Consider the following 22,627-nt stretch of genomic DNA (forward strand, 5'->3'; position numbering starts at 1 on the left):
CACATCCAAGTTCCCTACAGGTATTTAATTTGCATATTTTAAAATATCCAAATGTCATTGCTTACATACCTATGATATTGCTTTGCAAAATGAAAATTTCTCCTTTAGCCACCTAACTTTATGGAAACATTTTGCTCAAACTTTTATTTAAAGTCTATGATTTGCAGATAATGTACAGTGTTTATTCTCAAAACCAAGTACATCTCTTCTACATTCTAAAGCAATTAGAATTAATATTTGGAACTGTGGAGGGTAGACAGCCAAAGCTACACTTGCAATATTAATCTGGGTTGGACCAAAAGGCTGGGGAAGATTTCCCACCCTTTTTGACATTGTGTGTGTATAACCCATACTCAATAAGGGATGTAAGTGGGGCTTAGGAAAATACACAGGCAGGCTGACCGGATTCACCGGAAGCCAGAAATCACTTAGGATAGGAATTTTGGAGTAAGGGTGAAGCACCAGCACAGTCCTATAAAGCATAATGTAAAATGAGTCAGCCAGTAGTATCTGTATCTCTGCCACTAGGCTGATGAAATGGACATGAGAAAGTAATCTGATGAGACATGCGAGCACCATATTGATAACTAAAGATGGTGGTGACTCAAAGGCAAAGCATATGGAGTAATCATTTTAGTAATAATGAAGAGGCGAGAAAATTTAGCACTAGGGAGTTGAAAGTTGACTAGCAAGTTGAACTCACTGAACAGAGAGGAAAGATTTCGCTGCTTGAAATACAGAAGACTATAATGAAAAGGATGGATTTAAAGAGATTATTTCTGTTTTATTGTGGCTGTACAGAAAACTGCTTCATAGCAAAAGATTTTCTGCTTTCCTTTTCATTATCTTCTATTTTGGTTGTCCACATTCAAGCCATCAAATACAGAGACATATGATGGAGAATCCAGCTTCAGCTCTGTGACATCAGATCTAGAATGCCAGGAAGTGGGACTTACAGATCCAGTAACAAATCCTTGGCCTGATCACCAAAGTGCTTTGCCCTGGCTGGGGCTGCTTAACAGTGTTCCTCTCCTGCCTACACTTATCAGTCTGGGTGTGAAAGGGATTGGAAGAAACGCATAAGGAGATTTGAGACTGTTCACAAATTAGACAACTGTCAGCCATGATTCCCCGCCCCAAGAAAAACTGGTATTATTTCTTGTTCCAACGATGGCACACAGATCTACCCAACAATTTCCTCCCCTCTGGAACAGAAATCCAAAGATAGTTTCCTTCAGGGATCACTTATGTTGAACATTGCACTTTCAGTTCAAGACACTGACCTGACTGTTTCCCTTGCCTTATAGCTACAGACTCAGAGCTCAATCTATTTAGCTCAACAAAGAGAAGGTTAATGGGTGACTTGATTTCAGTCTATAAGTACCTACATGGGAAACAAATATTTAATAATGGGCTCTTCAATCTAGAGAGACACCTGTAACAATCAAATAGTTGTACTAAGTTGGCTGTAAGTTGAAGCTAGACAAATTCAGACTGGAAATAAAGGTGTAAATTTTTAATGATGGTAAATTTTTCCAGTTATCAAGGGTTGTGGTGGCTTCTCCATCACTGAATTTTTAAATCAAGATTGGATGGTTTTGTAAAATATATGCTCTAGAAAATATTTTGGGACATTTCTATGGCCTGCATTATACAAGAGGTCAGACTAGATGATCATAATGATCCCTTCTGGCCTTAGGCCATGGCTACACTGGAGAGTTGCAGCCTGGTGAGGGGGTTACAGCGCTGCAACTTAGGATGTGGCCACACTTGCAAAGCACGGCCAGGGCTGCAACTCCCTGGTTGCAGCGCTGGCTGTACACCCGGTCGAGCCTCAGGTGTAGGGGATCCAGCGCTGGTCAGCAAGTGTGGACGCCCACCAGCGCTTTTATTGACATCCGTGGTATAAGGAGGTATCCTAGCATACCTTAGAAGCCTCTCTGGTAATCATGCACACTCCACTGCCCTGGGCTCAGCTGACCCCACGGGAATTTTAAAAATCCCCTTCCTGTTTGCTCAGCCAGGTATGGAGTGCAATCAACCAATCAATCAGCGACCATGCCTCCATGCCCCAGACGAGCCCCAGCATGGAACAATTCCGAGCTGCAGGACCTCATCAGTGTTTGGGGTGAGGAAGCTGTGCAAGCACAGCTGCGCTCCAGCGGAGAAATTATGATACCTATGGACAGATATTACAGTCCTTGATGAGAAGGGGCCATGAACGGGATGTGTTGCAGTGCAGGGTCAAAATAAAAGAGCTGAGGAGAGCTTACTGCAAACCCCGTGAGGGAAATCGCCGCTCAGGAGCTGCCCCCACAACCTGCCGTTTTTACAAGGAGCTGGATGCCATACTTGGGTGTGACCCCACTGCCAATCCTAGGAGCACGATGGAGAGTTCAGAGCAGGGACAAGTGGGGGAGGGTGTAGAGGAAGCCGACAGTGAGGTTACTGGCATGGAGGGAGACACCCCGGAGTCCCAGGAGGCATGCAGCCAGGAGCTCTTCTCAAGCCAGGAGGAGGTTAGCCAGTCGCAGCAGCTGGAAGTTGCTGGTGAGGAAGAAGCTGCGGAGCGTGCTCGGGGTAAGCAGATGTTTATGTTTTGGGAGAGGAGGGTTTGGGTTATGGCTGCCTGCATGTATGCCTAAACGTGGAATAGCCCATTGATTTGCTCTATCACGTCTCTGTAATCTGCCTCAGTAATCTCTTGAAAAGTTGCAGCCAGAGCGTGGGCAATGTGCTTTCGCAAGTTTATAGGGAGAGCCACCGTGGTCCTTATCCCAGTCAGGCTAACTCGTCCAATCCACTGTGCAGCGAGGGGTGGGGGGACCATCGCTGCACACAGGCAAGCTGGATAGGGGCCAGGGCGGAATCCACATTGCTGTAGAAGACCCTCCCTCTCTTCCCAGGTAACACGCAGCAGTGATATATCTGGCAGTAGGAAATCCTGTTGAGAATTTAGGGATACTTGAGTGCAGGTGGCCAGGTTCGCGGTCCCCCCCCAGCCCCGCGGTGCGTTCCGGTCTCCCCACCCCCTTCCAGCAGGCAGCCAGCCCCGCGGTGCGCTCTGGTCTCCCCACCCGCTTTCCAGCAGGCAGCCAGCCCCGCGGTGCGCTCCGGTTTCCCCCCCCCACCCGCTCACCAGCAGGCCGGCAGTTACGCGGACCGCCCCCTCTGCCAGCAGCTCGCCACCTTCCTGTTCACTACTGTCCCCTGTGCAGGACACCAGCTACCTCCTGTACCCAGTGCAGATAAACCCCAGTGACCCATTGATCAATTCCCCCTCCCAGGTGCAGTCGGGGCAGAAACAAACACTCACCCCATTGCTCACCATGCCTTCGCTTCCCTGGCCTCTCTGTGTTATGTTAGGTATGTGGGAAGGATGCTACAAAAAGTCTAAAAACTCCTTCACTGTGTAATAAACAATGTAGCCTCTGTGTATTACATGTTTCTATCTATGGTTTTTTTAGTGACCTTGACTAATGCAGCCGGATCACCGGCCTCACGTCGTTTGCAGAACTTGAGAAAATATCCGCGAAAATCAAAAGAAGAATTGATCAAAGCAGTTATGATTCACTACAACAGAGAAAGTAGGAAGACACAGGAATGGAGAGAGAAAATGTATGGAGTGGAGGCAAACAGAAAGCCGGAGAAAGGAATTGGCTACCAAAAAAACCTCAAAGCACCTGATAAGCCTCCTGGCTCGCCAAACTGACTCTTTCGAGTCTCTCGTAGCCATGCAGGCAGATCTGTACCGTGGTAACCCACACCCCTCCCAAAGCTCTCTTTCTTGTTCCCCAGTATTTGCACAAAACACCTTTCTCCAGCAGCCTGGTTCTTATTACCCCCAGCTGCCCCCAACACCTGTACGATCACCTACCAGCCCTGATAACTACAATTCTTACCCTGTGCACTCCACCCCCATTACTCTGCAGCATAGTAATCCTGAAGTGCAGCAGATATTGAACAGGAATCCAAACAGGACATATTCAAACCTCTGAATGTACATTCCACCACCCTAACCCCCCTGGCCTTTTATGTACTCTACTTTGAATAAAGGATTTTATGGCTTTTACTATACGTTTTATTATTGCAGGAAGCGGTAAATATTGTACCCCAAGGTAGAAGGGAGCACAGCAAAGGCACTAAACATTACTGTTGGCTCTCAGCATCAAATTGCTCCCTTAAGGCATCCCTAATCCTTGAAGCCCTTTCCTGGGCCTCTCTAGTAGCCCTGCTCTCTGGCTGTGCAAATTCATCCTCTAGGCATCGAACCCCAGAGATCCATTCCTCACTGAATCTTTCACTCTTCCCTTCACAAATATTATGGAGGGTACAGCACGCGGATATAATAGCGGAGATGCTGCTTTCCCCCAAATCTAGCTTCCCATAAAGACACCTCCAGCGCCCTTTCAAACGGCCAAAAGCACACTCCACAGTCATTCTGCATCGGCTCAGCCTGTAGTTGAACCAGTCCTTGCTCCTGTCAAGCTTCCCTGTATACGGTTTCATGAGCCATGGCATTAAGGGGTAAGCGGGGTCTCCAAGGATCACAGTGGGCATTTCGACATCCCCTACTGTGATCTTGCGGTCTGGGAAAAAAGTCCCGGCCCTCAGCCTCCTGAACAGGGCACTGTTCCGAAAGATGCGTGCATCATGCACCTTTCCAGGCCATCCTGAGTAAATGTCAGTGAAATGCCCACGGTGATCCACAAGCGCTTGCAGAACCATGGAGAAATACCCCTTGCGATTCACGTACTCTGATGCTAGGTGGGGTGGGGATAGAATAGGAATATGCGTTCCATCTATTGCCCCTCCACAGTTAGGGAAACCCATTTGTGCAAAGCCATCCACAATGTCCTGCACGTTCCCCAGAGTCACAGTTCTTCTTAGCAGGGTGCGATTAATGGCTGTGCAAACTTGCATCAGCACCATTCCAATGGTGGACTTTCCCACTCCAAACTGGTTCGCCACCGATCGGTAGCTGTCTGGAGTTGCCAGCTTCCAGACTGCAATAGCCACCCGCTTCTCCACTGGCAGGGCAGCTCTCAATCTCGTGTCCCTGCGCCGCAGGGTAGGGGCGAGCTCAGCACACAGTGCCATGAAAGTGGCTTTTCTCATCCGAAAGTTCTGCAGCCACTCCTCGTCATCCCATGCTTGCAGGACGATGTGATCCCACCACTGAGTGCTGGTTTCCCGAGCCCAAAGGCGCCGTTCCACGATGCTGAGCACGTCTGTTACTGCCACGAGCAATTGAGTGTCTTGAGCGTCAGGCATTTCAATATCATCGTCTGACTCCTCACTGTCACTTTGCAGCTGAAAGAATAGCTCCACTGCCATGCGTGATGTGCTGGCAACATTCATCAGCAAGGTCCTCAGCAGCTCAGGCTCCATTTGTAACAGAAATCTCAGAAATCGCGCTGCAGACTCACAATGCCGCCAAACTGCTCGGAATGTGCAGCAAAGCACCACGGGACATTGGAACAGGAAGCGGAAAGACTCGCACACTTCCTTCCCCTTCCCACAAGCCACAGCGCCAAAATAAAAGCAGCAAAGAATCCTGTGGCACCTTATAGACTAACAGACGTTTTGGAGCATGAGCTTTCGTGGGTGAATACCCACTTCCTCAGATGCATGTAATGGAAATATCCAGGGGCAGGTATATATATGTGTGCTAGCAAGCAAGCTAGAGATAACGAGGTCAGTTCAATCAGGGAGGATGAGGCCCTGTTCTAGCAGTTGAGGTGTGAAAACCAAGAGAGGAGAAACTGGTTCTGTAATTGGCAAGCCATTCACAGGACTGTGAATGGCTTGCCAATTACAGAACCAGTTTCTCCTCAGGATTGAACAAAGACTGTGAATGGCTTGCCAATTACAGAACCAGTTTCTCCTCTCTTGGTTTTCACACCTCAACTGCTAGAACAGGGCCTCATCCTCCCTGATTGAACTGACCTCGTTATCTCTAGCTTGCTTGCTAGCACACATATATATACCTGCCCCTGGATATTTCCATTACATGCATCTGAGGAAGTGGGTATTCACCCACGAAAGCTCATGCTCCAAAACGTCTGTTAGTCTATAAGGTGCCACAGGATTCTTTGCTGCTTTTACAGATCCAGACTAACACGGCTACCCTCTGATACTTAGCGCCAAAATAGGACAAGGTGCTCTGTGGGATAGCTGCCCACAATGCACCACTCCCAACAGCGCTGCAAGTGCTGCAAATGTGGCCACACTGCAGCGCTAGTAGCTGTCAGTGTGGTCACACTGCAGCGCTGGCCCTACACAGCTGTACGAACACAGCTGTAACTACCAGCGCTGCAAAAGTGTAAGTGTAGACATGGCCTTAGAATCTATGACACAAGAAGAATTCAACCAACCATAATGAGAAATGACATACAAGGTAGAGGGTAGTATTCGTGAGCATTTTGAGAGAGAAATACCTACGTTAAGGTAGGCATGCCTCACAGGTCAAGCAAATTGATCTTTGTGCCTGCAAAGCAGTAAGGCTGGACTCCCCTCGAGTCCAGAGCACCTAAGTTAGTATCTAGTCCAGGTGATCCCCCCCATTGCCAAGTGGAGGAATCCATGAGTACTGTAGGCAGTAATGTCTAGAATGGGACACTTTCACAGCCCTGGCAAAGTTTCGTTCATCAACATACTAAACCGATGCCATTGTTCCACAGATGATGGTTGACGTCATCCCAACAAGGTCAATATACAGTCCTTAACCATCCTTACTGAGGATGTAAGTAAACCTACATAAGCTCACAAGCCCATCTCACGTAACCACAGTTTAGCATTGGTTCGGCAGAAAATAAGCTTTGACTGATCTATACTGCAGGACTGCCCCATCAACTCTAGTGTCTCAGCCAGCAGCAAGATGGACATTTTTTTAGAGTAATTCTTGGTCTGAATGAGTAAAATAATCAGCAGACTGTCCTCAGGGTTCTTCAAGCCCTGAAGTGACTTATCCCATATTAGCCAAGGTGAGTACAAGAGCACAGTCTCAAAATAGTTACCACCACTGCTAGACACTGAAGACCATGGGCAGCTGATAATGTTGATTAACTACAGTGAATTGAGGATACTTTCCATGAGCTTCCTGGATTACTAAATTTAAATGTGTCCTTCTGGTTGGGAGCCAGAAACCAACCCTGGAGACCAGTGGTTCTCAACCACGAGAGGGTATGCCAAGGTCTTCCAGGAGGTACATTAACTCATGCAAATATTTGCTGAGTTTTACAAGATACATAGAAAGCATTAGCCAAGTCAGTACAAATTAAAATTTCATACAACTTGTTTATACTGCTCTACAGACTGAAACATACTTACAATATTTATACTCCAATTTATTTATTTTATATGGTAAAAAATGAGAAAGTACGCAATTTTTCAGTAATAGTGTGTTGTGACACTTTACAACATCAGACACAAAAATACAGAAAACAGTTTAAAGTGAAGTGTAGCCTGGGGGTACACAAGACAGACTCCTGGAAGGGGTACAGTAATCTTGAAAGGCTGAAAAACACTGCTGTAGAAGGCACTGGATTATGAAGGGGTTGATCACCAAGCAGAATTTCTGAGGAATGACAAATTTGTTGAGTTATCTGAATGGGATGAAACCTCTACCCTGTCTCGGTAATAGGAAGTAATGACAATGAACTTCTCTTCCATTAACATATTAGGGATCATCTCTATTATGCCATTGTCAAGGCTTTTTCCTCCACTTTGAACTTTAGAGTACAAGAAGTGGGGACCTGCATGAACACTTCTAAGCTTAATTACTAGCTTAGGTCTGGTACGCTGCCCACCAGCCAGAATTTAGTGTCTGGCACACTTTTTGTTACCCCAAAACTTTCCCTGGGGAACCGAAACCCAACCCCCTTGGGTCTTAAAACAAGAAGAAATTAACCATCCCCCTCCTTTTTCCCCCCAGACTTTCCCCTCCCTGGGTTGCCTTGAGAGGCTTCATACAGATCCAAACTCCGTGGATCTTAAAGCAAAGAGGAATTAACCATCCTCCTCCTTTCCCCCCACTAATCCCTGGTGAGTTCAGACCCAATCCCTTGGATCTTAAAACAAGGAAAAAATCAATCAGGTTCTTAAAAAGAAAGCTTTTAATTAAAGAAAGAAAAGGTAAAAATTATCTCTGTAAAATCAGGACGGAAAATGCTTTACAGGGTACTCAGATTCATATAGACCAGAGGGACCACCCTCCCAGCCTTAGATTCAAAGTTACAGCAAACAGAGGTAAAAATCCTTCCAGCAAAAGAAACCTTTACAAGTTGAGAAAACAAACATAAGACTAATCCACCTTGCCTGGCTATTACTTACAATTTTGAAACATGAAAGACTGATTCAGAAAGATTGGGAAAGCCTGGGTGTACGTCTGGTCCCTCTGAGCCCCAAGAGCGAACAACGAACAAAAAGCACAAAGACTTCCCTCCGCCAAGATGTGGAAGTATCTTGTCCCCCTACTGGTCCTCTGGTCAGGTGTCAGCCAGGTTTACTGAGCTTCTTAACCCTTTACAGGTAAAATGGACATTAACTCTTAACCATCTGTTTATGATAGCCATGTAGAGGAAGGATGCAATTTATTCACTTAGCACTGTCTTGTGAGAGAGGAAAAAAATTATGGGAATGCAAGAGCAGAATTAGAGGGTGCATCCTTGATCCACTCTTTCCAAGACCAGTTTGGTCAAAGTAATTTCACTTCATACCACAAGGAAGGACAAAAGGTAGTTGCCAAAAGGGGTATAGATCCCCAAATAGTTGCTAGATCCGAAGTAACCCAAACAGCATAATCAACCATGCTTCTAAGCACAATATGTGGCTGTGCTTCGACTCCTTCTGGGAGGGCTTCTATGCCAATGCTAAAGTTTGAGTGAGAATATACCTAGGAACGACCCAATAATAGGACATTTTGTTCTTTTTAAAGATTTTTTTAGTTAAGGAGAAATTTTATGTATTGATATTTTGGATCATTTACAACAAGACATTACAGTGACATTGTCTTGACACGTATAGGTACATATCTTAATACAGAATTAATATTAAGCAACATATTGTATATTTACCATATGTTATATCATCAACATTCTTTTTAAAACAACACACTGGGAGGGTGATCAGTAATACATAAACCATTCATATTAACTTTGTTTTCTTTTTTAGAAAACGTTTTCTGGAGTCGAGGGGGGAAGTCTCAGGAGAACAGAAAGAAAAGTTAAGGTGTGTATGAGGGAGTAAATCAATTATCCTCTGAATAGTCTTCTTGCCTAAGTATAGAATTATGTTACTTACAAAGTATCTCAGTGATTTCAATATTTCTATTATGTTTTCCTGTGAAAGCTGTATTTCTATTATGTTTTCCTGTGAAAGCTGGGGGAGGGATAGCTCAGGGGTTTGAGCATTGGCCTACTAAACCCAGGGTTGTGAGTTCAATCCCTGAGGGGGCCATTAAGGGAACTGGGGTAAAAATCTGGGGATGGTCCTGCTTGGAGCAGGGGGTTGGACTAGATGACCTCCTGAGGTCCCTTCTAACCCTAATAGTCTATGATTCTATGATTATTTCCTTGGTGAAATCCATCTAGCACTATGCTCAAAAAAAAGATTTTCAGTATAAGATAGTTTATTAATATTTTATTCCAGTTATCTACGGTAGGAATCCTGGGTCCAGGATTCCTACTGTAGATAAGTTTAAGATAGCTTTTTTTTTTTGCTTATAAAACATGGCAATAGCAAGCACAGCTTCCTTATTCCTGGTTTGAATCTTTTTAACAGGCTAACTCTCAACATGTCTTGTAAGTCCAATTCAAGTTCCATCACTGATTTGTGTTTTTTTTTTTAATTTCATGATGGTTTTCCAAAAGTGTTTTACCATCCAGCAGTACCATATCTCATATATGAAAGAGGGTCGACTGTTTTACATTTCAGACAGACTTCTGGCACTATATAATAAAATAAATACTGAGCTGGAGAAACCTACATTCTATAAACGAGGGGTAGTCTATTTTTTGTCAAGGTCTAAATTTCTTTGTCAAAGTATAGTCAAGGTCCAGACTAGAGAAAAATAAAAATGATAGTAAATAAATAAAGATTCTGGGGCTCACTCAAAAGCGTCTGGCAGTCTGGATTTGTCCTGTGGTCCACCAAGTCACTATCCCTGCTATAAACTGAACAGTACTGATTTTGGTTAGTCTTAGAGCCAATATTTATCATTACATTATTTAATTCCATTCTTTTGCTGTTATTTCATATTTACAGTGTGCACTTCGTAACTTAATAGCTTTGAGAAATTTCTTCTTTAAAAACAGTCATGAGATTATACATTCTAGACAATCTTGAGTGATGAAACTCTGAGACCTTATATAACATTTTCTAATACAAATTGCTTTGTTGGTTCCTTTCTTCTCTGAAAGTGATTTTTAATAAAGTAAACCATCATGCAAACTCAAATTGTGCATTCTTTTCTTTTTTTTAATATATCAGATATCTTTTTAAGGGTTGCCCATCCCTAAAGAAAGTCCTCTATTTGTTGGGGCAAATTTGCCCCAACATCTAAAAACTGATTCAACCTGGGTTTAAAAGCACTAAACTTTTTAGTAGTAGGTGATGTTTCATGGATGCTAGAATTTTAGGATACAAGTCCAGTACATAATTATACAATGATATTGAGTTTGGCAGTTTCTGTTCTATCTGTATGCCTGAAGAAGTCGCTCTGTTAGAGATCCATTCCAGTACTGGTCTTATCTTTGCTACCTACAGTATCACTGAAGTTTGGTAGCACCTAACCTCCCCTTTCAACTGGAGATTCCAGCTATTTCATTTTGATTCTTGTGTTCCCAACTGACCACATTAAATGTCTTGAAGAAATTTTCAGGGGGTGTAAAGAGAACCATAGAAAAAGACCCTGGGGAAGACATTCATTTTAAGTACATGAATTCTACCTATCAAAATCAAACATAGGTATGTTAACCTTACCACATCACAGTAAATAATTTTCATTAATGGCTCAACATTTAAATTAAACAGCTCCCCCACTTCAGGTGTTATATTAATGCCTAAATATCTAATTTTATCATCAACTACTTTCAGAAGGCGTTTATTAAGCATCCTCTGGAGCTGAAGCACATTATCTCTAATTTAGACTAATTAAGTCTATATTAACTCCACCAGAGAGGTCCTTTGGGGCCATCTGCCTGTCCCAAGTCAGGATAAAGGAGGAGGGTTGGCCGTGGGGCTAGCAACTCCACCTCGTAAAAAATCAACCTGCTACAGAAAAGCCAACAATAGAGACAACAGAGACTTTTACCCTGGAAAAAGAACAGTCTTCAACTCGAAGATGCATGACGCTGGGTGGTAAAAGCCGTGAAGAAGCCACTAAGCCGATTACCCTTCTTGCAACCAGGAGGATTATCATAGGCACATGGAACGTGAGGACCATGTAAGAGTCAGGAAAGACGGCGCAGGTTGCAGCAGAGATGAGGAGCAACAACCTGACCCTATTAGGCATTAGCGAGACAAGATGGACACAAGCGGGACAGAGACGACTGTTGACAGGAGAGCGGTTGCTGTATTTAGGGCATGAAGAGAGTGACGCACCCCACACACATGGAGTAGGCTTCATGTTGTCCAAGCAGGCACGGAGAGCACTGATTGGTTGGGAGGCACATGGTCCCAGGATCATCACAGCATCCTTCAGAACTAAAATGAAGAGGATTAAGATGAATGTTGTTCAGTGCTACGCTCCAACTAATGACAGCGAAGAGGAGGACAAAGATTATTTTTACAACAGACTCCAGAAAATATTAGAGATTCTCCCCGGACAACGACATCATCATCCTTATGGGAGACTTTAATGCCAAAATTGGACCTGACAACACAGGATACGAACAAGTCATGGGGACCCACGCTCTGGGAGAGATGAGTGAGAATGGAGAGAGATTTGTGGATCTGCGTGCACTTAACAACCTGGTCATAGGAGGTAGCATCTTTCCTCACAAGCGGATCCACAAGAGTACCTGGGTATCACCAGCAGGCATGACAGAAAAACAGATCGATCATGTCTGCATTAGCAAGAAGTTCAGAAGATCCTTGCAGGACGTTAGAGTTAGAAGAGGAGCAGACGCGGCGTCCGACCATCACTTAGTGGTGGCCAGATTGAAGCTGAAGCTGAAAAAGAACTGGATAGACGCGTCAGACAGAAAAGTGAAGTACAACGTCAGCCTTCTGAAGGACCATAAGACCAAGGAAGATTTTGGACTGACACTGAAGAATAAGTTTTCTGTATTACAGGATCAGTCTGAGGAAGAGGAAGACAGTGTACTAAACAGATGGCAGAAAGTGAGAGACACACTTAGGTCAGTATGCCAGGAAGTGCTTGGAATTAAGAAACACCAGCAGAAAGAGTGGATCACAACAGAGACCTTGATCAAGATAGAAGACAGAAAGAAGAAGGCAGCAGTCAATAACAGCAGGACTAGAGCAGCAAAGGCCAAAGCTCAAAAAGAGTATGCTGAAGCCCATAGAGCAGTGAAGAGCAATATCAGGAAGGACAAGAGAGAGTATGTGGATGAACTGGCAGCAGAAGCGGAGCAGGCAGCATACAGTGGTAATATGAAACAGCTATATGATACTACCAAGCGACTGTCTGGAAAGTTCAGCAAGCCAGAATGTCCCGTTAAAGACAAGCAGGGAAAGTCTATAACAGGAATAGAACAACAGATGAACAGATGGGCGGAGCACTTCGAGGAACTCCTGAACAGACCAGCACCACCAAATCCACCAGATATCAACCCAGCCAACGAGGACCTCCCAATTAATTGCAATAAACCAACCAGAGATGAGATCAGAAAAGCCATCACCATGATGAAGAATAGGAAGGTGGCTGGACCTGATGACATCCCAGCAGAGGCCCTGAAAGCAGACCTGGATGCTTCAGTGGAAATGCTGTACCCCCTCTTTGAGAAGATATAGGAAGAAGTAGTGATTCCGGTAGACTGGAAAGAGGGATATCTCATCAAAATCCCCAAGAAAGGAGATCTTAGCAACTGTGCCAATTACAGAGGAATCACACTCCTGTCGGTGCCAGGGAAGGTCTTCAATCGAGTCCTCTTAGAGAGAATGAAGGATGCTGTCGATCCACAGCTACGAGATGAACAGGCAGGTTTCCGGCAGAATAGATCATGCACAGACCAGATAGCAACGCTTCGCATCATAGTCAAGCAGTCTATGGAGTGGAATTCCTCGTTGTACATCAACTTTGTTGATTATGAGAAAGTGTTCGATAGCGTGGATCGAGAGACCCTCTGGAAGCTCCTTCGGCACTACGGCATCCCAGCAAAGGTGGTCAACCTGATCAAGAACTCATATGACGGTATACACTGTAGAGTGATCCATGGAGGGCAGCTTACTAACAGCTTCCAGGTGCAAACTGGAGTCAGGCAAGGATGCTTGTTGTCACCACTTCTCTTTCTCCTCATCATCAATTGGATTATGAAGACATCCACTTACGAGCGTAGGAACGGAATCCAGTGGACATTGTGGACCCAGCTTGATGACCTGGACTTTGCTGACGACCTTGCACTCCTTTCGCACAGTAAACAGCAGATGCAAGAGAAGACCAACATAGTGGCAGCCACATCATCACAGGTTGGCCTCAACATTCACAAGAACAAGACCAAGATCCTTAGGATTAACTTCATCAGCAATGACCCAGTCACACTGAATGGAAGCCCCCAGGAAGAAGTGCAGTCTTTCACCTATCTAGGTAGCATCATCGACCAGCAGGGTGGCACAGACGCAGACATCAAAGTAAGGATTGGTAAGGCAAGAGCAGCCTTCTTACAGCTCAAGAACATCTGGAGCTCCAGAGAGCTGTCTTTGGCAATAAAAATTCGACTGTTCAACTCCAGTGTGAAATCAGTCCTACTTTATGGAGCTGAAACCTAGAGGACAACCAAAACAACCATCAGGAAGATCCAGACCTTCATTAATAGCTGCCTCAGAAGGATTCTCCAGATCCGCTGGCCAGACACTATCAGTAACATCCACCTCTTGGAGAGGACCTGTCAACTCCCAGCAGAGGAAGAAATCAGAAGGAGAAGGTGGGGTTGGATAGGACATACACTACGTAAGACGCCAGCTATCACCACCAGACAGGCACTGCGGTCGAACCCCCAAGGCAAGCGGAAAAGAGGCCGTCCAAGAAACACTTGGCGACGCGATTTTCAGGCTGATAGCAAAAAAATGGGCTATACCTGGAACCAGCTAGAGGACTCTGGAGGGGTGACGGGCGTGAGTGAGTGAAGTCTATATTCCTGTACCATACGTTTCAACTATTTCCTGTAATACAGATCAGCTTTTATTTATATTTATCAAAAGAATAAGATTAGTTTATAATGAAACTTTCTATTCCCAATATATTTAGTTCCCTGAATTCAGGATCTTAAGTTCTTTTGTGCTAAATGTTCAACAATCAAATCAAATAAGTGACACCCGTGTCTTGTTTCTTTTCTTTGTCTGAAGATATAGGCTTGGTCTTTATGACATTTCCCCAAATACATGTCATAGGATTTCTGTAGATTTTAAATCCACTTTGAAAGCATTCCCCAAACCTATACATATCCAACATTCTAAATAAAAAAGGGCATTTACCAAGTCAGAAGCCTTTTCTGCATTCATCGTAAGAACATAGACCTCTTTATTAGCGCTTGTGAAATGCTGCAGCACATGTAGGGAGTTTTCTTATATTATTTCAGGGGTTTCTTCCTTTTATAAATCCAGTTGGACTTTGTTCCATTAATTTAGGCATTGTCATCTCTAATCTGGATGACACTATGGTAGTAAAACACTTTCTATAATTATTAATGAGCTGGGCCTATGAAATACTAGATTTGTTATGTTTTTATTTGGTTTTAGGTATCAAAAATCTCTCTCTGCTTGATCAAAGGTATTTGGTAAGCACTCAGTTGCCCAAAGAAAAAAAGAACGAGGAGTACTTGTGGCATTTTAGAGACTAAAATTCATTTGGGAAATAAGCTTTAGTGGGCTAAAATCCACTTTGTCGGATGCATGCAGTGGAAAACACAGTAGGAAGATACATACACACACACACACACACGCACACACACAGAGAATGTGAAAAAAATGGGTGTTGCCACACCAATTCTAACAAGACTAATCAATTAAGGTGGGCTATTAGCAGGAGAAAAAAATTTAGTAGTGATAATCAGGATGGCCCATTTCAAACAGTTGACAAGAAGGTGTGAGTAACATCAGGGGGAAAATTAGCATGGGGAAATAGTTTTTACTTTATGTAATGACCCATGCACTCCCAGTCTTTATTCAAGCCTAATTTAATGGTGTCCAGTTTGCAAATTAATTCCAGTCTGCAGTTTCTCCTTGGAGTCTGTCTTAAGTTTTTTTTTGTTGGAGAACTGCGACTTGGAGATCTGTAACTGAGTCATCAGGGAGGCTGAAGTGATCTCCAACTGATTTTTGAATGTTATAATTCTTGATGTCTGATTTGTGTCCATTTATTCTTGTGTCGAGACTGTCCAGTTTGGCCAATGTACCTGGCAGAAGAGCATTGCTGGCACATGATGGCATATATCACATTGGTAGATGTGCAGGTGAACGAGCCTCTAAAGGTGTGGCTGATGTGATTATGTCCTATGATGGTGTCCCTTGAATAGATTTGGCAGCGGAGATAGTATTTTCACCATCCTGGCCACTATGGATGTAGAAGCCCTCTACACCAACATTCCACACGAAGATGTACTACAAGCCGTCAGGAACAGTATCCCCGATAATGTTACGGCAAACCTGGTGGCTGAACTTTGTGACTTTGTCCGCACCCACAACTATTTCATACTTGGGGACAATGTATACCTTCAAGTCAGCAGCACTGCTATGGGTACCCGCATGGCCCCACAGTATGCCAACGTTTTTATGGCTGACTTAGAACAACGCTTCCTCAGCTCTCGTCCCCTAACCCCCCTACTCTACCTGCACTACACTGACAACATCTTCATCATCTGGACCCATAGAAAAGAAGCCCTTGAGAAATTCCACCATAATTTCAACAAATTTCCATCCCACCATCAACCTCAGCCTGAACCAGTCCACACAAGGGATCCACTTCCTCGACACTACACAGATAAACAACTGTGACAACCACCACCTTATACCGGAAATCTACTGACCGCTATACTTACCTATATGCCTCCAGCTTCCATTCAGGACACATCACACGAACCATTATCTACAGTCGATTTCTAAGATACAATCACATTTGCTCCAAGCCCTCAGGTTGAGACAAATACCTCCAAGATGTCTATCAAGCGTTCTTAAAACTACAATACCCACCTGCAGAAGTGAAGAAACAGATTGAGAGCCAGAAGAATACCCAGAAGTCACTTAGGGCATGTCTACACTACAAAATTAGGTCGATTTTATAGATGTTGATTTTTAGAAATCTATTTTATACAATCAATTGCATATGTCCACCCTAAGCGCATTAAGTCAGCGGAGTCCGTCCTCACTACCATGGCTCACATCAAGTTACAGAGCTACCCCACAGTTCCCACAGTCTCCGCAGTGAGGGTCTGTGCTCTTAATGGCTTTCCTGCCGCTCTATCAGATGCCTCATGTCCGTTTGCTCCCACATTAGCCTCAGTATCGCGTCCTGCCTTCACTCTTGGTGCTCACTTAATTCTTTCCTGGCCTCTGCCACTGAATGCCTCCATGAATTAAGCTGTGCCCTATCAGTGCGGGAGAACTGCATGAGCTCAGAAAACGTCATCGCAAGCGCGTTTCTTTCACCTTCTAATCTGTGATAACCTCAGGGACGGAGATGATTGGGGGAAGATAGAAACATTCTACGCTCTACGTTCGGGGGTGGGAGGGGAGGAGAGACTGCATGGTCACCTGTAATGAAATTCAAAAGACCCCAGGGCTTTTCCTGTGTACCTGGCTAATGCATCAGAATTCAAAGTGCTGTCCAGAGCGGTCACAATGAAGCACTCTGGAATAGCTCTCAGAGGCCAATACTGTCGATTTGGGTCCGCACTAACCCTAATTCGACTCAGCACAGTCAATTTTAGCGCCAATCCTCTTGGCGGGGAGGAGTACAGAAGTCGATTTTAAGAGTCCTTTAAGTCGACAGAACGGGGTTGGTTGTGTGGACGCAGTCATTTTTAAACTGACCTAACGCGGTTAAATTCGACCTACCCCTGTAGTGTAGACAAGGCCTTAATCCATGGCAGGCCCAACAAAGAAAGTAACAGAATGCCATGAGCTGTCCCCTCAGCCTCCAAATAAAACCTCTCCAGTGCATCATCAAGGATCTACAACCTATCTGAAGGACGATCCCTCACTCTCATAGATCTTGGGAGACAGGCCAGTCCTCGCTTACAGACAGCCTCTCAACCTGAAGCAAATACTCACCAGCAACCACACAACAAAAACACTAATCCAGGAACCTACCTTTACAACAAAGCCCACCTTAATTGATTAGTCTCATTAGAGTTGGTATGGCAGCACCCTTTTTTCGTGGAGTGTGTGTGTGTGTGTGTATGTATAATCTCCATCCACCCATACACACACACACACACACACACCCCTTCCTACTGTATCTTCCACTGCATGCATCCAATGAAGTGGGTTTTAGCCCACGAAAGCTTATGCCCAAATAAATGTGTTAGTCTCTAAGGTGCCACAAGTACTCCTCGTTCTTTTTGCTGATACAGACTAACATGGTTACCTGAAACCTGTCAGTTGCCCAAGAAGGTTGAAATACATTTGCTAACAAGGGCATTACCTATTTTTTTAAATTTTAGGAGACTTCAGAAGCATATCCACCTGGAACAGGACTCTTCCCTGATTTCAGTGATGCCTACACCATTTCTATTTTTACTGGTGTTACAGGGCTAACTAGTACTACTCTTTCATTGTATGTCAGTCTGGGCATGTTAAGATACTGCAATATGCTAGTTCTCAATTCTTCCATTTATACATATTTGCTAGTATCTCTCTCTCAAATATTCCACTAGTAATTTGTAAATCCCTTGGGTTTTTTTGGTGTACTCCATTTTGTTCCTTAAGGTATTGCATAGCTGTTCTGGGTCTTAGGCTGGAAATAAGTCTGCTAGATTTGTTCCTCCATTCATAAAGCCTTTGTCTGGCAAATAAGAAAGCTGTTTTGGTTTTTTTTCACGACTAGTGCTTCTAATGCTCTCTTGGTGTTTTTAATCTCTTGGTTTTAACTTTGTATCATCAGTCAAATAATGATTCCGCAAACTGTAAATTTGTTCCTCTATGTCCACTTATTTTTGCTTGACTTTTCCCCCACAACTACTTTCTGGGATAATTATAGCTTTAAAGGCCTCTCACCTAATTATATACAGGATATACCCACAAGAACTATCAATGTTTTTTCCATTTTATTCACAAAGTTTTTGTCTTAACAATATATTACCAAATGTCTTCTTTTCCCTTATTCATGAATTAGACTATTTTAATGAAGACAGGTGCCTGGTCCAAGATATGTATTAATCAAACTCTAACCTTAAGAATTCAGTGGGAAAGAACTTCCTATTACCAGATTCCCTGCATATACATTTAGTATATACATTCCCTGCACATACATTTAGTATCAATACCAACTATAAACCATATATTTCAAAGAAACATTCTATTTTAATTTCTTCCTTATACTTGATATTTCTAATATCCTTTTAATACTTACAGATTTTCCTAATGTTAATTTCTGTGCCATGATTTATTGAAAACTACTTAATATTCCTAATACACAATATAAAATCATTCTAAAGATTTCTACCATGGAGGCAGTATTTTTCTGAACACGCATAACCATTTTGTTGTTATATTCAAAAGCTGTCCCAATTCCACTTTCCTGATACTTAAATAGCACTTAATCAAGGGCCCTATAACTTTAATCTAATTAGTTCCCAGTTCCTGTCTCCTGCATTTGGTTCCACGACTGAGTTCAGGAACTTTTACGCTTCTGGTATACAAAGAGTGTGAGATTGACCCATCCTGTATATTTTCAGGCTTGCTGGGGGAGTAGGGGAGGGAGGAGAATGCAGATTGAAGCTTTTTCCTGTGAAGCTGTGTGCAGACTTGTGTAAACTCAACCCTTTTCCGCTGTGCACCGATGAAAGGGTCTTGATAGGAGTTGACTCAGTTGCCTTCCACTTTTATTTCTTTTAACTTCCCAGCTATGTTGAGAACCAAAACCTGGTCTCTAAAGTTGTGTAGCCGTACTATGACAGGATGTGGTCTAGTCAAATTTCTGTTGTGCAAGTGTTATCTCAATCCTGTGTGCTCTTTCAATCTTAACTTTATCTGATCTGACCAACCGATTCAAGACTTTTAGACTCCAAGTTTCCAAGTATTTATAGGTTATTTGCCTTTGGTCCCTTACAGCAGCCCTAGAATCCTAGTATTTTTTCCTAGGTCCCCCAGTTTCCACATTCTCCACCTTTTCAGTCAATGGTTTGATAGGAGACACTGGGTTCATACATCTCTCCTCTTGACCCTCCAGGACATCCTCAATGCAATAATTCTAGAGTTCATCTCTGTAATGGATACTACTAGTTCATCTATTTACTGTCCAGCTGTCATTTAATTTTTGTTCAAGCTTGCTCAAATGGGTTTCCAGCACCAGAGTTAAATTGGCAGTAATCTGTGGCACTCTGAGCCATCCGCAGGACTGCTAAATCTTCTTCTCACTCCAGTTCTTTAACTTGTATATTATCTTCTTTTGTTTTACCCTTCTCCAAACTTTTCAGAGTTGCCCACTTGTTGCTCAGATTTCTAGATAGATATTAACTGTAAGTCCACCTACTTCACACTTTGTTTTCTGGCACCACTGCTGTTCGTGATTCTCCAAAGGAGATGGACCTGCCAGTCATGTCACTTTCTCAACTTTCAGACAGGAGAACAGTGTGCATCCTGCTGCTGCAGCACCAGTGAGTTCAAGAGATCGTCCTCAGGCTGCAACTCTGCTGCTCCTGGAAAGCAGAGTGGACAGGCCAACCCATTCACTTCTCTTCTCAGCTTCCCAGAAAATGGAGACAGACCACCTCCTGCAACCAGAAAGGCTACTGGTGTGGTAACACCTTTCACTGTGTATATCTCAACAAGGAGGCAAATGGGCCTCTCGTTCACCTCCAGCAATGCTGACAGTGTAGCTCCAGTGGTGGTGGGGGGGAACAAAGGCCTTCTGCCTGCTCAGATCTTCTCTGCTCCTATTCCTACCAATCTATTCTTACCTGTCTCTATTCTCCTCAACTCCCAAAATGGTATAGTGCCACTGTCAGTGGAGGGCTCTGCTGCAAATTTTGCTGAAAATTAGAGAAGGGGTGAGTGAGAGCTAACCAGAGCTACTTCCTTGCTCCACCAGAAGCCACATGACCCTTTTAGAACTTCTTGGTAATGGTCAAAGATCTCAAGCTGTTTTGAGTCCTTTAGGGCATGGAAAGAGAAAGTCATCCATGTTGGAGCTCAATTCCAGTCCCTCGAAAGGAAGAGCCTCAATTGTTGTACTCACTTGAGGAGTCCTGAAGTCTGTAGTCAAGATACCCCTAAGGGAGCCCAGGAAACAGAAGGCAACAAGAAAGCTGCTGAGACAGGATAAATATGGGAATCCTGGAACCAATGGAGCCCAGTATGAACCTCTAACCTTCACTCCTAGTAGCAGTTTAACTGACATCCCCTAGAACCAAATAACTGCAGCACACCACTGAGGAGAAAGAGAGAGAATGAGGGAAGACAAAGGCTGTTTCTCTGCTCAGCAACAAAGCAAAAAAAAAAAAAAAAAAAAAGCAAAAATCGGGACCACACAAGCAGTAAAGCAACAAATAAAAAACTTAAAAAAAAACAACAGGTTAAAAGTCCTACAGGTACAGTGACAAATGTAAAAAAAAAAAGCAGTAAGTGCAGGCATAAATCCCTGAAACAATACTAAAAATGGTAAAATCTAAGTTAATAAAGGTGTCTTTTTAAAAAATAATGAAGTAATTTAAAAAAAAATTAACTCTACAAAGGCTAAAAATATTAAGCAGTTCAACTTTGTAAAAATGTTAAAAAGGACCATGTAAAAAAAATTCTTGCTTTGTTTGCAGCCATTCTAAAGAAAAAATGGGCCCTTTTCCAAAGGAATGTCTGTAAATAATCCAGGTAAAAAAAAACTAAAATCACTTGACTATAAATCCTTTAGTCAAATTTGTTAAAAAATACACCACCTCATATATTTAATAACTAAACAGTAAAATAATTTCCCAAAATCCTTAAAAGGTAGAAGCCATTAAAATCTTGCCTGCCTATAAAACAAAAACATAGAAAAACATGGGGGTAATTCCTCCGTTTTGCCTGCAATCAGTAAGAGTATTTGTAAAAGGAAAAATATATATTTTCAGCAGTAATAAAAAAAATCTGTCTTTCAAAAAATCAGAAAAAGCTAATACTAGCTACAGAACAGCTTAATATAAAAACAAAAGTTTAAAAAAAAACACACAACACCATACAGCTATAAGTATGGAATATACTAAAATGCAGATACTTGCTTTGTCCACCTTGAAACAAAATGTTGTGGATAATATCAAAAAAACTCTTAAGATTTTAATACACTTGTTAAAGCAAAGAAAAAAATAATTGTTTGATACCTATCAATATAAATAAATGCTGTATGTCTCCAATACGGTAAAACCAAATTTGTTACGTAAAAGAATTATTGTTAAAATCACACACCAACAGGCTCTGAAAGCAAAGCTATGGAAAGTTTGCCCACTCTCCATATTGCACATGAAATCATTCTGGCTGCCCCGGACCTCAAGCCAGTGGGCTGAAAAAAACAAACAAACAAAAAAACTAAACACCAAAGGTTGTACCAAGTGGACTCCTCAAATGTGAGTGTGCTGGTTCACACCTGTTGCTCCAAAGCCCTGTAGTAAAAACATTTCACTAAAATCTTCTATGTGAAATGTATTAAATAATAAAACCGAAGTACTGTATAATGGGCAATGTGTATGTGTTAATTCATAAAAAAAAAAAGTATTTTAAAAATATAAGTGTTAGCAACCAACCAGTAGACAAATGTAAATACTGTGTTTACCAATAATCACATTTACTATTTGCCACAACCAAAAAAGTCTCAGCTTACTGTAAGCACTGATTTAGCTAAATTCTCTCTCAATCTTGGCATTAAATAGCAAACAGTTACCAATCATCTGTTAAAAAGTAAAAAGGTAATGTAGTCCCTAAAAAAAACAAAAAGGCAATGTGGAAAACCAAACCAAACCATTCATATTATAGATGCAAATGGGGACATATTAAAAATTGCCACCGCAAAAAAACTTAACAGCTTACCATTGGTATAACATTTTCTGAATGGTCTCCCACAACTACTGGCATATCAACATTACTATCCCTCATTGTTTTGGTTTTAAATTGTATGTGTTTAATTAAAATGTTTAAAATGTGCTGTTAAATAAAACAAATGTATGCAAAGCTAGAGCCGCAGACCCAAATCACCTCCCAGTATTTTCTATTAGGCAAACTAAATAAGAAGTGACACTGGCGATTAATAATCTTAGTGTCA

The 22,627-nt window shown here is 42.8% G+C and overlaps 1 protein-coding gene across 4 annotated transcripts in view; it reads right to left on the reverse strand.

Moving 5' to 3' along the window:
• Window positions 1–22,627, reverse strand: part of PTEN (phosphatase and tensin homolog) — an 87,574-nt gene that overhangs the window by 61,549 nt on the left and 3,398 nt on the right. Inside the window, exon 1 of one of the 4 annotated variants that reach the window (XM_030571165.1) lies at window positions 10,979–11,150. The exons of 2 other annotated variants lie outside the window; for them this stretch is intronic. In XM_030571165.1, coding sequence (XP_030427025.1) covers window positions 10,979–11,115 — 137 coding nt within the window. In that variant the 5' untranslated portion in view covers window positions 11,116–11,150. Of the gene's footprint in view, window positions 1–10,978; window positions 11,151–22,627 lie in introns of those variants that run through there. One more of the 4 variants, XM_030571169.1, reaches the window with a different exon arrangement.

Source organism: Gopherus evgoodei, chromosome 7 (assembly GCF_007399415.2).
Source record: "Gopherus evgoodei ecotype Sinaloan lineage chromosome 7, rGopEvg1_v1.p, whole genome shotgun sequence".
NCBI lineage: Eukaryota > Metazoa > Chordata > Testudines > Testudinidae > Gopherus > Gopherus evgoodei.